Genomic DNA, 14,811 nt, shown 5'->3' with positions numbered 1-14,811 from the left:
TGTTAATAAAATTAGCACTGGGACTTGAAGACTTTTGAGAATGATAAAGCTTATGCTTATTGCAAATAGATTAGAACTTCAAATATGTAGGTCAGGAACATAAACAAAGGGTGTCCCAGGTGACTCAGTGGTAAAGAATCTGCCTGCCACTGCAGGCCATGTGTGTTTGATTCCTGGATCAGGAAGATCCCCTGGAGGAGGAAATGTCAACCCACTCCAGTATACTTGCCTGGGAAATCCCATGGACAGAGGAGCCTGATGGACTATGGTCCATGGGGTCAGAAAAGAGTTGGACATGACTTATTGATTAAACAGCAGCAACAAACATAAAGACCTTAAAATAACTTTAAAATAACCTTATTATACATATAAAGGCAGATAATATCACCAAATATTACCTGCTCCATTTTCTATTTTCTTTTTTTATTCTTCATTTATTTTTATTAGTTGGAGGCTAATTACTTCACAATATTGTAGTGGTTTTTGTCATACATTGATATGAATCAGCCATGTATTTACATGTATTCCCATCCTGATCCCCCCTCCCACCTCCCTCTCCACCTGATTCATCTGGGTCTTCCCAGTGCACCAGGCCCGAGCACTTGTCTCATGCATCCAGCCTGGGCTGGTGATCTGTTTCACCATAGATAATATACATGTTTCGATGCTATTCTCTCGAAACATCCCACCCTCACCTTCTCCCACAGAGTCCAAAAGTCTGTTCTGTACATCTGTGTCTCTTTTTCTGTTTTGCATATAGGGTTATCGTTACCATCTTTCTAAATTCCATATATATGTATTAGTATACTGTAATGTTCTTTATCTTTCTGGCTTACTTCACTCTGTATAATGGGCTCCAGTTTCATCCATCTCATTTGAACTGATTCAAATGAATTCTTTTTAATGGCTGAGTAATATTCCATGGTGTATATGTACCACAGCTTCCTTATCCATTCATCTGCTGATGGGCATCTAGGTTGCTTCCATGTCCTGGCTATAATAAACAGTGCTGCGATGAACATTGGGGTGCACGTGTCTCTTTCAGATCTGGTTTCCTCGGTGTGTATGCCCAGCAGTGGGATTGCTGGGTCATATGGCAGTTCTATTTCCAGTATTTTAAGAAATCTCCACACTGTTCTCCATAGCGGCTGTACTAGTTTGCATTCCCACCAACAGTGTAAGAGGGTTCCCTTTTCTCCACACCCTCTCCAGCATTTATTGTTTGTAGACTTTTGGATAGCAGCCATCCTAACTGGCGTGTAATGGTACCTCATTGTGGTTTTGATTTGCATTTCTCTGATAATGAGTGATGTTGAGCATCTTTTCATGTGTTTGTTAGCCATCTGTATGTCTTCTTTGGAGAAATGTCTGTCTAGTTCTTTGGCCCATTTTTTGATTGGGTCATTTATTTTTCTGGAATTGAGCTTCAGGAGTTGCTTGTATATTTTTGAGATTAATCCTTTGTTGCTTCGTTTGCTATTATTTTCTCCCAATCTGAGGGCTGTCTTTTCACCTTGCTTATAGTTTCCTTTGTTGCACAAAAGCTTTTAAGTTTCATTAGGTCCCATTTGTTTATTTTTGCTTTTATTTCCAATATTCTGGGAGGTGGGTCATAGAGGATCCTGCTGTGATTTATGTCGGAGAGTGTTTTGCCTATGTTCTCTAGGAGTTTTATAGTTTCTGGTCTTACATGGACAAATTCTTAGAAAAGTATAACTTTCCAAAACTGAACCAGAAAGAAATAGATCTTAACAGACCCATCACAAGCAAGGAAATCGAAACTGTAATCAGAAATCTTCCAGGAAACAAAAGCCCAGGACCAGATGGCTTCACAGCTGAATTCTACCAAAAATTTAGAGAAGAGCTAACACCTATCTTACTCAAACTCTTCCAGAAAATTGCAGAAGAAGGTAAACTTCCAAACTCAATTTATGAGGCCACCATCACCCTAATTCCAAAACCAGACAAAGATGCCACAAAAGAAGAAAACTACAGGCCAATATCACTGATGAACATAGATGCAAAAATCCTTAACAAAATTCTAGCAAACAGAATCCAACAACATATTAAAAAAATTATACATCATGACCAAGTGGGCTTTATCCCAGGAATGCAAGGATTCTTTAATATCCACAAATCAATCAATGTAATACACCACATTAACAAATTGAAAGATAAAAACTATATGATTATCTCAATAGATGCAGAAAAAGCCTTTGACAAAATTCAACATCCATTTATGATAAAAACTCTCCAGAAAGCAGGCACAGAAGGAACATACCTCAACATAATAAAAGCTATATATGACAAACCCACAGCAAGCATCACCCTCAATGGTGAAAAATTGAAAGCATTTCCCCTGAAATCAGGAACAAGACAAGGGTGCCCACTCTCACCACTACTATTCAATATTTTCTATTTTCTTAAGTGAAAGTAAGAAATTTTTACTAAAATGTAAAGTATTAAAATATACTAAAGGTGGCACTGTTGCTTCATGTTAACCAGAGGCCAAACTTTTTAAAGTTTTATAATAGTTTTAGGCCTTACATTTTATCATGAGTTGTAACAAAGTAAATCTTTGAAAAAAATTAAACTAATATATTTTATTTTTCATATAAATTAGATATTGAGTTTAAATCAGTTAATGGGGCAACATTTCCATTTAATTTACATATAACTTTAAATTGTGTCACCAATGTATTAATGAAAGAAACACTTCACCAATTTATATTGGATATATTTATAATTGAAAAGTAAGCTAAGTTAATAATTTCAAGACATTGATAACTTAATTACTCAAAAATGTATCTCACTCTTAAGGTTATAGTTTGTAGGCTATGGGTTGTAAATATAATTGACAAATGGAAGTGGACACATTGGCATTTTTTAATTTAAACAAATTAGCTACCCAAAAAAAGCACATTTATAAGCAAGAAATTACAGAATGATTATTCTGAATTCAAAAGCTATGTAACTTTCAAAAAGATTGTCCAACATATTTTTTCAAATAAAAAAATTTCCTAGCTCATTTTAAATACAATTCAATCCTGAATTTTTTTGCTACTTTAAGCAAAGGTGACACAAGGTGTCATTTAATTTTAGCAGCTGATCATTCACACTTAAAATTGTCAAATGTGATGTCAAAAAAGAAGACATGTAATTATTCCTAAAGACATTTTCTAGTTGGAACACACAATAATGATAAAACCATTTTTTGAAGTGCCACTGGGTTCTAGGAACTTTATACATATTATCTTGGATCTTCATAACAACTCTGAAACAGACAAGTTACTATATAACACAGAAGTTATTCTAATTTTACAGGCGATAAATAACCCAGTTTCCACTACTCAAATGTATGGTAGCTTAGCCACTCTACTATATCTCTCCATTTAATGTTAACTTCCTCTAAAAAACTTAATTCATACTATTAATTAGTACCATAACCAAGATATATATTTTACATTATTCCAGTTCTTAAATTATACTACTGTGTTCAGATACTGAAAATCCACCTATGCTGGATTTTGAACTTAAGAAACATACACACTGTACATTACATCCCTGGGGGTTGTTTATCTTATAACCAGAAGTTCGTGTATTTTGACCACATTTACTTATTTTATATATCCCCCAGCCTCCTCTTTGGCAACCACCAATCTGTTCAATGTTTCTATGAGTTATCTTATTTCAGATTCTGCATATAAGTGAGTTCATATAGCATTTGGCTTGCTCTGTCTGACTTTTTTCCCACTTTTCATAATATCCTCAAGCTTTATTCACCTTGTTGCAAAAGGCAGGTTTTCCTTATTTTCATGGCCGAATAATATTCCATTATATATGTATGTGTCTATATATATATGTATGTATATGTCTTTACCCATTCATCAATCAATTAGCAATTAGGTTGTTTGCATGTCTTGGCTATTGTAAATAATGTTGCCATGACCATGGAGGTACAGATATCTCTTGACAATAATGATTTCATTTCCTTAGAACTTATACCCAGAAGTGGAAATTGCTAGATCTCATCACAGTACTATTTCTAATTTTTTGAGGAATCTTCATCCTCTATCTATAGTGGCTGCACAAATATACATTTCCATTAACAGTGTAATAATGGTTCTGCTTTTTCCATATTCTCTCCAATGCCCACTATCTCTTATCTTTTTGGTAATAGCCATTCTAATAAAATATCTCATTGTGGTTTTGAATCATGTTTCCCCAATGATTAGCAACGTTGACCATCTTTTCATGTGTCTGTTGGCCATCTGTATGTGTTCCTTGGAAAAATGTTATTCAGATCCTTTGCCCATTTTTTAATTGCATTGTTTCTTTTCTTGATACTGAGTTAAATGATTTCTTTATATATATATATGTTTATATGTATGTGTTTTATGTTTATATATATATGTTTATTAACCATCAGATACCTGGTTTGCAAATATTTTCTCCCATTCCATAAGTTGCTTTTCATTATGTTGATAGTTTCCCTTGACATATTATTGTCAGTTTACACAATCCAGATCTAAGTATCATCCTAGCCCTTTGCACCATCAAGAAGTAATGTCATCTTTTAGGAGTTGCCTTGTGGATGCCAGCAGAATGCTGCTTTTTATGGTGGAGCAGGTATTTCTGATGATGGAAGAAGGTGGTAGATGCATAATGCAGGTATATAGGGCACAGCAGCGGAGAGACAGGAAGACACAGGACAGAGAATTTTTTTTTAATATTTCAACTTAGCTAGTCTTGCCATAGTTGTGAACTTTATTTCACAGTAGTAAGTGCATTTTTAGTTTTGTAAGAAATTGAAACTCTTCCAACTTGACTGCACCATTTTGTATTCCCGTCATCAGTGTGTGAAAATTTCTGTTGCTCTGCACTCTTGAGCAGCTTTTGGTATTGTATTATGCTCTTCTGTAGTGTACAATTTTATTTTTAAAATAATGTACATAGGATAATTTTATGATGGGTAATCTTGCTTGAAATTTGAAAAGAATATACATTGAAAATATTCATTTCTTTAGATTTAATTATTGTACTTGATAAGGGTGGCTCAGTGGTAAAGAATCTGCCTGCAATGCAGGAGATGCAAGATGCAAGATGTTCTATCCCTGAACCGGGAAGGTCACCAGGAATAGGAAATGGCAACCCACCCCCACTATTCTTGCCTGGAAAATTCCATAGACTGAGGAGCCTGGCAGGCTGCAGTCCATAGGCTTGCAAAGAGTTGGATATGAGCATGCACACATGCAATATATGTTTAACAGTAGAGGCTGTTTCAGATTTTTTAAGAATCAAAAGCATCATTCTACTTTTTCCTGTTCAGAAATATTGAGAATAGTTTACATTTTGAAAAAACAAACCTGAATTCTCTGTCAGTGGAAGATTCTTTTTCTCTTAAATATTTTAAAAACATATCTTTAAAGTTATATTTTTAATAACTTGGACAAAAATAATTTATAATTAGGAAAGTTTAGAGTACCTTGGTTAGATAATCATCAAGTAATTTTTACTAACTGGACAAAATTTATTTAAACTTAACTAAACAATCATATATTTTTTGGTTTTCATAACCAAATAGTGAAAATGTTGAAACACATAATCAGTTAATAGAACAGGAAATGCCACTGGATTAAAGCATAAATTTTAAGCAATAATGTTTTAGTAATTACATGAAAAATTTACTGCTAAATATGTATAGATGATATAAAATGCAGGAATAGTATTTGGAGTGACATACCTTTGTTATCATTTTTCTCTAAGTCTTTTAGTGCTTGAACAAACATCTGTTGACTTTCAGTGAGAGGCCAACTGTTATATAACACCGAACACTGTATAATATACTTGTATACCTGGAAAAATACAATATTTAAGTATAAACAATAAAAATAAACATAGTATATGCTTAATCATTTATTATTTTAGGCACATAATAAATGCATTTTTTCTGGATCATACAATAATGATTTAATTAAATACTGTTAGATGGTCTCCAAAATTCTGTAATACCACAGTCTATAATATCCTCATATTCCCACCAGTACTATTATATATTCTAGCATTTATAATTTTTGCATTTATGTTTATAAGATAAATTTATTTTAATTTTATTACTCAGTTTTGGAATCTGAATTACATTAATCTCTTAAAAAAGACTGGAAGGTTTGTACTGTTTTTCTATTTTCTAGAATAATTTACTCCTCAAAAGTCTGTTAGATCTATCCTGTAAAGCCGCTAGGCCTATGCTTTTTGGAAAGGTATGACTTTGATTATCATTTGTCTTATTATTCTTATTATTTCATATTTTCTACTTTTTGTGGAGCAGCTAGTCTCTTCTTCCTCCTATCCCAGGAATTTTACATTTAAAACAATTTTTCTAAGTTTTAAATCAGCTAGTGTGTGTGTGTGTGATCAGTTGCTCAATTGTGTCCAATTCTGTGGCCCCATGGACTGTAGCCTGCCAGGCTCCCCTGTCCATGGAATTTTCCAGTCAAGAATACTGGAGTCAGTTGCCATATCCTCCTAGAGGAGATCTTCCCAACCCAGGGACTGAATCTGTCTCTTGTGTCTTGCATTGGCAGACAGATTCTTTACCACTAGCACCACGTGGGAAGCTCTAGCTAGTATAAAGTTGTATATAATACTTAAAAAAAATTTAAACCTGTTTGCATTTATACCTTCATCCTATTTTTTGTTCTATATTTGATTCATTTATATTTTCTTTCTTTTTTCTTAATTGATTGGTCTTACAAAAAGCATGTCATCTTTATTAATCTTAAAAAGCTTAGAGTTTAATTGTTGTAGATTTTGTTCCTTGTTTCTTAAATTTTTACTCATTTTATCAATATTTTTTCTCCTTATTTTTGAGTTATTATTTTACTCATTCTCTAACTTTTTTGTTTCAATAGCTTAGCTCATTTGTTTGAATCATTCATATTTTCTGATGAATTAATTTAAAAATTCAACATTCCACTGAATGCTACTCTAGATGTGGTTTACAAATTTTGATTTATAGTTCTCATTTTTATTGAGCCCTTTGTATTTAATACTTTCTTTTTAAAGGATTTTTAAGCTAAAGAATTATTTAGTATATTTACTCTGTTTTCACATTTATGTGATTTTAAGCTGATAATTATTAATTTCTATATTATTAAATTATGTTCAGACAACAACTACACAATATAGTTTGGGTTTTTTTGAGGCTTCTTGTGTGTTCTATGAAAAAATATATTTACTTTTTATGAGGTGAAGTGTTCTATATAGATATCTAAGATGCCCATCAGCAGACGAATGGATAAAGAAGCTGTGGTACATATACACTATGGAATATTACTCAGCCATTAAAAAGAATTCATTTGAATCAGTTCTAATGAGATGGATGAAACTGGAGCCCATTATACAGAGTGAAGTAAGCCAGAAAGATAAAGACCAATACAGTATACTAACGCATATAGATGGAATTTTAAAAGATGGTAATGATAACCCTATATGCAAAACAGAAAAAGAGACACAAATATACAGAACAGACTTTTAGACTCTGTGGGAGAAGGCGAGGGTGCGATGTTCTGAGAGAACAGCATTGAAACAAGTACACTATCAAGGGTGAAACAGATCACCAGCCAAGGCTGGATGCATGAGACAAGTGCTCAGGGCTGGTGCACTGGGAAGACCCAGAGGGATGGGGTGGGGAGGGAGGCAGGAGGGAGGATCGGGATGGGGAACACATGTAAATCCATGGCTGATTCATGTCAATGTATGGCAAAAACCACTACAATATTGTAAAGTAATTAGCCTCCAACTAATAAAAATAAATGAAAACAAACAAAACAAAAAAAAAGATTAAGCTTATACTTAATATTTCAAATCCTAATGATCAAATGTCTCTTGTTTTTCAACTTAATTTACTCTTTTCTGAAATTTATGTGTTAAAATATTCAAGTATTAATTGCTAATTGATTTTTCTATGTAATTCTGTGTATGCTCAGTTGCTCAGTTATGTCCGACTGTAGTCATGTCCCATGGACTGTAGCCCACCAGGCTCCTCTGTCCATGGAATTCTCCAGGCAAGGATACTGGAGGCTTGCCATTTCTTTTTCCAGGGGAGCTCCCTGATCTGGGGATCAAACTTGAGTATCCTACATTGGCAGGTGGATTCTTTACTGCTGAGCCACCAGAGAAGCCCAATCTGTCATATTAGGACTTGGTTTTGACATTTTGTTTTTATTTCTTTTAATTAATTCATTTTCTTGACCTCCAATGGATAAATCATGTTTTCATTTGCTGCCTTAAATTATATACATTGTTCTTTATTTCTTCAATTTTAGGAAAAGAATTGTTATGTTTATGTTAAACTTTTAGGAGTAGTACAGTTGAATAAATCTTCTAAATATTAATTACCTGCTGTGGTGTGCTAGCATTTTCATCCATAGTGGGTATATAACTGGTTTCTTCATCCATAATAGGCTGACCAGTGTCTACTATTGCACTTCCAGGCCTTTTATAGGATTTCTGACCTCCTGCAGATTTTTTCTTGATGTATAAATCTTGCTCTTTCTTTAAAGCAGTATGAGTTGAAAGAATTTGCTTGCTGGCTGAATATGAGAAATATTATGTTAAAATATGTGGAATACATAATCATTACTGTGTTATTTATTATATCCTTATAAAACACACTCAAAGGGACAGGTCAATTTATTTTGTTTTCATGAGATAAAAAACATCTCTGGCTTCTAGGAAATATCCTGGTCTTAAAGAAACACTATAATGGTATATGACTTGGATAGAACAATGCATTTTCTGATTGCTAACCACTGATTTTTACAAGAATGTACAATTCAACAAATTCTTGTTCATTCTGTGCCATTTGAATGACAATAAACTAATACCACATGTTCTGACTACTTCAGTGTTTAATACTATGCACATGCATGTTATTATAATTTTTAATGTCTGTATTATTTCATAATTGACAAATCATATGAGTAACATTACTCATGTGATTTGTTAATTAAATGCAGCTATCAAATGATATAATTTACATAAGTTCTTAGTCCTAGATGGAGTTCCCATAAAAATAAATTTCTTACATAGAAATTTAATAAACTAGTTGTAAAATCTATACATTGAGGGTATAAAACATTGTGAGAGAAATTAAAGATATATGTTTATTATATATATATCGATATATATATATATATAAAGATATATGTTCATAGACCAGAAAACTCAATTTTGTTAAGATGCCAATGCTCCCCAAGTTTAATAAAATTCCAGTAAAAATCTAAAGCTATAAACCATATGGTATATCCATACAAAGGAATAATACTCAACAATATAAAAAAGAATGGAGTAGCAACAACATAGATGTATCTTAAAAACATGCTGAACGTGCTAAGTATTTACTTTTTATGAAGTTTTAGAAGATGCAAAACTAGTTTATTGTGACGGGAATGTGAACAGTGCTTGCCTCTTTGGGTGTTGGGAAATTGAATAGAAATAACCTGAGGGAATTTTTCCAGGTAACAGAAATGTTCCATATCTTGTTAAGAGTGTAGGTCACACTGATAGATAAACTTATCAAAACTCATCAACTTAGATTTATTTTTTTGCTCTATGTAGATTATACTTCAATAAAAAATTAAAAATGAATCACAAAGTCCCTATCCTTTCCTTCATTACTTTCTTCAAATGTGTACTTAATCATTCATAACCACTGTTATGAAAAATATTTGAGACAAATATTAAATAAGGAAAACATTTTTCTTAATATATGATAGTCTACACATAAATTAGATGAAAACAACTGATTTTAATAAAAAATGGGCAAAGCACTCAAAATTTTTTTCAAAGAAGGTAATATTAAAAGGTGATATATAAAATACATAAAAATATGCTTAAACTGCTATAATGGTAAGCAAAATATAAATAAATCTTCTTCAGCATTCAAATTGAAATCAGAAGTATGAAAAACCAAAAAATATGATAACACTGTCATTCAGGAGAGTGGGTAAAAGAATATAAATTTATGCAAACTCAATGGAGGGTGATTTGGCAATATATACCAAAATCACTACTGTCTGTACCCAGTGACTCAACAGTTCTACTTCTAAGCATTTATCTAATATATGCATATTACATGTTTAGAAAAATGTTTATTCACATTTCTTTAAAAAATTAAGTACTGTTTATATAAACTATTGATTAGATAAACATCACTATCAGTAGGAGACTGGTTGCATTAATTATGATAAATCATCAACAAATTTGAACCTTATACAACTATATGAAATAAAATGTTTTACTACTACTCATCCATATTTCTTCCTCAAATCCTCAATTGCTTAGATTTGAAGGAAAGTTATGACCAACCTAGACAGCATATTGAAAAGCAGAGACATTACTTCGTCAACAAAGGTTCGTCTAGTCAAGGCTATGCTTTTTCCAGTAGTCATGTATGGATGTGAGAGTTGGACTATAAAGAAAGCTGAGCACAGAAGAGTTGATGCTTTTGAACTGTGGTGTTGGAGAAGATTCTTGAGAGTCCCTTGGACTGCAAGGAGATCCAACCAGTCCATCCTAAAGGAAATCAGTCCTGAATATTCATTGGAAGGACTGATGCTAAAGCTGAAACTCCAATACTTTGGCCACCTGATGTGAAGAGCTGACTCATTTGAAAAGACCCTGATGCTGGGAAAGATTGAAGGCAGGAGGAGAAGTGGATGACAGAGGATGATGTGGTTGGATGGCATCACCGACTCAATGGACATGGGTTTGGGTGGACTCCGAGAATTGGTGGTGGACAGGGAGGTCTGGTGTGCTGTGGTTCATGGGTTTGCAAAGAGTCGGATATGACTGAGCAACTGAACTGAACTGAAGAAAATTTTGTGGAAAATTATGAATTTTATAGTGCCCTTACAGCATGAATACTGATGTAAAATATTATTCCTAATAAGTATATGAAATATACAGACATGCTTTTAAAATGTCCATGAGATAGCAAAAAACCTAAAGAGGCTTAATATTTTTGTTCCTAGCTCATTTCAAAGCCTTCAATATCTTTGCAATGGAATTTATTCCTTCTTTAGTACCATATAATGTTTGTTTACAGGCTTCCCTGGTGTCTCAGATGGTAAAGAAACTTCCTGAGATGCAAGATCCCGGGTCTGGAAGATTCTCTGGAGAAGGGAATGGCAACCCACTCTAGTATTCTTGCCTGGAGAATCCCATGGACAGAGGACCCTGGCGGGCTATAGTCTGTGGGGTCTCAAAGAGTCAGACATGACTGAGCGACTTAACACTTTACTTTTCTGTGTTTGCTTACAGAATATATAACTTAATCTGTCACGTCCCATTTCACTACAAATATAACACACATAAACACATTTTTTGCATGTATTTTTGGTGAGGGCCTTCCAGAAATACACACAGTAAAAAATTCATAAATGGATATGTTTCCAAGAGAAGCACCTTAAAAAACCTTTAGAAAGGAAAAAAATTCAATATCTGCTTATATGATTCATAAACATAAACTAATAGCATTCTTTAAAAATAAGATTCTGTCTGACATCTAAATAAAGAAAATATCTAATCTATGATAGCTACTCTATCAACTTCTATGGAGAAAATTTTCAACTGTTTCTGTGAACCATAAAGAAGTCCTGAATAGATGGAAATAAACAGCCTTTACTTGCATAGAAATTCAATACCATGAAGGTATAATTAATCTATATATTCAAAACAATCAAAAGGAAAATGATGTTTTGGTTTCAGGGGAAATTTAAGATATTGTATTTAAGTTCATTTAGAAATACAATTATGAAATAGAAGCATTTTGTAAAAGAAGAACATTCTTGGATAATGGCTCTAATTTGGGGTCAATTTCTGAATTATGTTCTCATTATTTTTCTCCTTCATTGCTGTCACTTTCCTGGCCAGAAGTAAAAAAAAAAAAAAAATACCATTGTGTCAAATGTTTATGTGTGATTCTCTTGCTAAAGCTAACTTTTTAAAAAAATTAATTAATTTCTTGAAGGATAATTGCTTTACAGAATTTTGTTGTCTTCTGTCAAACCTCAACACGAATCGGCCATAGGTATACTTATATCCCCTCCCTTTTGAAACTCCCTCCATCTCCCTCCCCACCCCACCCCTCTAGGTTGAGGCAGAGCCCCTGTTTGAGTTTCCTGAGCCATACAGCCAACTCCCATTGGCTATTTTTACATATGATAATGTAAATTTCCATGTTACTCTTTCCCTACATCTCACCCTCTCTTCCCCTCTCCCCATGTCCACAAGTCTATTCTCCATGTCTGTTTCTCCACTGTTGCCCTGTAAATAAATTCTTCAGTACCACTTTTCTAGATTCTATATATATGTGTTAGAATATAGTATTTATCTTTCTCTTTCTGATTCACTTCACTCGGCATAATAGGTTCTAGGTTCATCCACCTCATTAGAACTGACTCAAATGCGTTCCTTTTTATGGCTGAGTAATGGCAACCCACTCCAGTATTCTTGCCTTGAGAATCCCATGGACAGAGGAGCCTGGTAGGCTACTGTCCACGGGGTTGCAAAGAGTCGGACTCGACTGAGCAACTTCACTTTCACTTTACTATTACTCAGTCGCAAAGAGTCGGACATGACTGAGTGACTGGACTGAACTGAATATTACTCAGCCATAAATTGCTAACTTTTAAAGGGAAATAATGATAAGCTATATGAGCAGGAGGAGAAGGGGACGACAAAGGATGAGATGGTTGGATGGCATCACCGACTGAATTTGAGGAGTTTGAGCAAGCTCCAGGAGTTGGTGATGGACAGTGAAGCATAGCGTGCTGCAGTCCATGGGTTGCAAAGAGTCGGACACGAATGAGCGACTAAACTGAATTGAACTGATACGCTAAGCTAGTGTTTGCCTCTGTGAATATAAATCAAAAACTTTGGAGAGTAACGTTAGGGGCAATTAGTTACTTAAAGAAAAGATGTAAGGCTATAAACAGGATAGGCGAATCGCCTACAGTACCTGCTAAAGTTTTGGAATTACAGTATTCCTGCATGAAGTAAAGCAAAAAAAAAAATCTGTACAGCATGGATTAGAGAAAAGAAAACAGTCATCTTCAAGAGTAAGAGTGGCATTTGGACTAGCAAAACCTAATAGTACCCTTACTGGTGTTAACATACTTGAAGAGAAATATGTATAAATATTATATTTTGTTATTTGGGCTTATCCATGATCTGAATTAATTTGCTGTTTTAACTAAGCTCATTGTATTACTGATATAATAGGGAATTTCCCACCTTCCTGTGTCTAAAGCATGACATTTGTGCCCTAATTGTGTCATTACAATGTAGTGTCTTCTCAATTCTCTGCTCCTCCAGATTTTCATTCATATTGGAAAGGAATGTCCCTGGACTGTAATAACAGTTTTCAGGGTCAATAAGAGAGGAGAAAAAGAGTCCTGATTTGGTTGCATTTATTTTAAAAAGGAGAAAGAAAAGAAAAGTGTGAATATTAGAAAATAGGTAACAGGTAAATCCTTTTTAGTAATTTGCTTATATACTTGAGAGAATCAGCATAAACGCTATTGGGAATAATGAGAGATCAGGAAGAATGCCAGCCACCACATAGTTATGCAAAGATTAGCTAGACAGTAAAATCAATTTTAAAATAAAGCATGAAGGCAGAAATCAGAAAAGGCAAGCTTATCAAAATAAATATAAGTGGATTACATCACCCCATTTCAGAGATTAGAATCTTAGATTTAGTGGAAAAAAATACCCATTTATAAGAGAAAGGTTGAAAAGCTAAATGTGTGAACCAAAATGAACAGGCAAATGATAACAAATGAAGAACCAGCATTACTATCATACAATCTATTAAAGTTGAAAAAATACTGCTTTACATTCATTTTTAAAATACAGCATATCAATAAATATAAAGCAAATATAGAACTTTTTTCAACTAACAATGTAACATATAGATATGTAAACTGGAAAATATTAGATATAAATTTGTACACATTTCACAATTAAAATAGATGTTAACATATTTTTTCAAAAAATTACAAGCCAATAAGATAAAATGTAAATGACAATTGAAATTTTAAATATTGAAACTAGCAAGTTTTCTTTTTATTATATATACATAGAGAGGATGTATGTGTGGGTGCGCATGTATTTAGACATCAAATCATTTACCTCCAAAATAGAGAATAAGTGTTCTTTATAAAACTCAATGTAATACTAACCAAAACTGATTTGAATTAGGTCACAGTGAAAACATCTATCCAATGCTCAACATAGAAAATGTATAAATCACACTAATTCCAAAAGTTTAAGTAGATATTAACAACAGAAGACCAGCTAAAACAGTTATTTGGAAATTGTAAAAATATTACAATAGTTAAAAGTTAAAGGGAAAATATGATCTAACAAGCCAAATAAAATAGTATATTCAAAACATAGGAATGTATTGAAACATCATGGATAAATAAGTTTTATTTCAAGAATGTATTCCAAATTAAAAATTAATTTATGAGACTCAAAGGGATAAACTTTGATGATTTTTTATAAACAAAGAAGTAATCAATAAAGTTCCAAACTTATATTAAAATCCTTAGCTATCAATAGAGAAAAACTTTCTTAAATATTATAAAGGGTATTTATCAGAAGTCAACAACAAACATCATACTGAATAGTAAATGCTCTAAGCCTTCCTATTTACGAAAAACAAGTATATCATCATCACTCTTATTTAACATAGGTTTGAAGGCCCCAACCAATGTCACAAATAAGAAAAACAAATGTTAA

General features: G+C 33.1%; 1 protein-coding gene across 1 annotated transcript in view; it reads right to left on the bottom strand.

The window, feature by feature from the left end:
* Window positions 1-14,811, bottom strand: part of ADGB (androglobin) — a 178,598-nt gene that overhangs the window by 36,932 nt on the left and 126,855 nt on the right. Inside the window, exons 28-29 of the mRNA XM_043888501.1 lie at window positions 8,401-8,594; window positions 5,744-5,855 (exon numbers count right to left, since the gene is read on the bottom strand). Coding sequence (XP_043744436.1) covers window positions 5,744-5,855; window positions 8,401-8,594 — 306 coding nt within the window. The remainder of the gene's footprint in view (window positions 1-5,743; window positions 5,856-8,400; window positions 8,595-14,811) is intronic.

This window comes from Cervus elaphus, chromosome 26 (assembly GCF_910594005.1).
Source record: "Cervus elaphus chromosome 26, mCerEla1.1, whole genome shotgun sequence".
NCBI classification, from domain to species: domain Eukaryota; kingdom Metazoa; phylum Chordata; class Mammalia; order Artiodactyla; family Cervidae; genus Cervus; species Cervus elaphus.
Note: the sequence above shows the minus strand (reverse complement) of the source record. Positions and strands in the feature narration are given on the sequence as shown.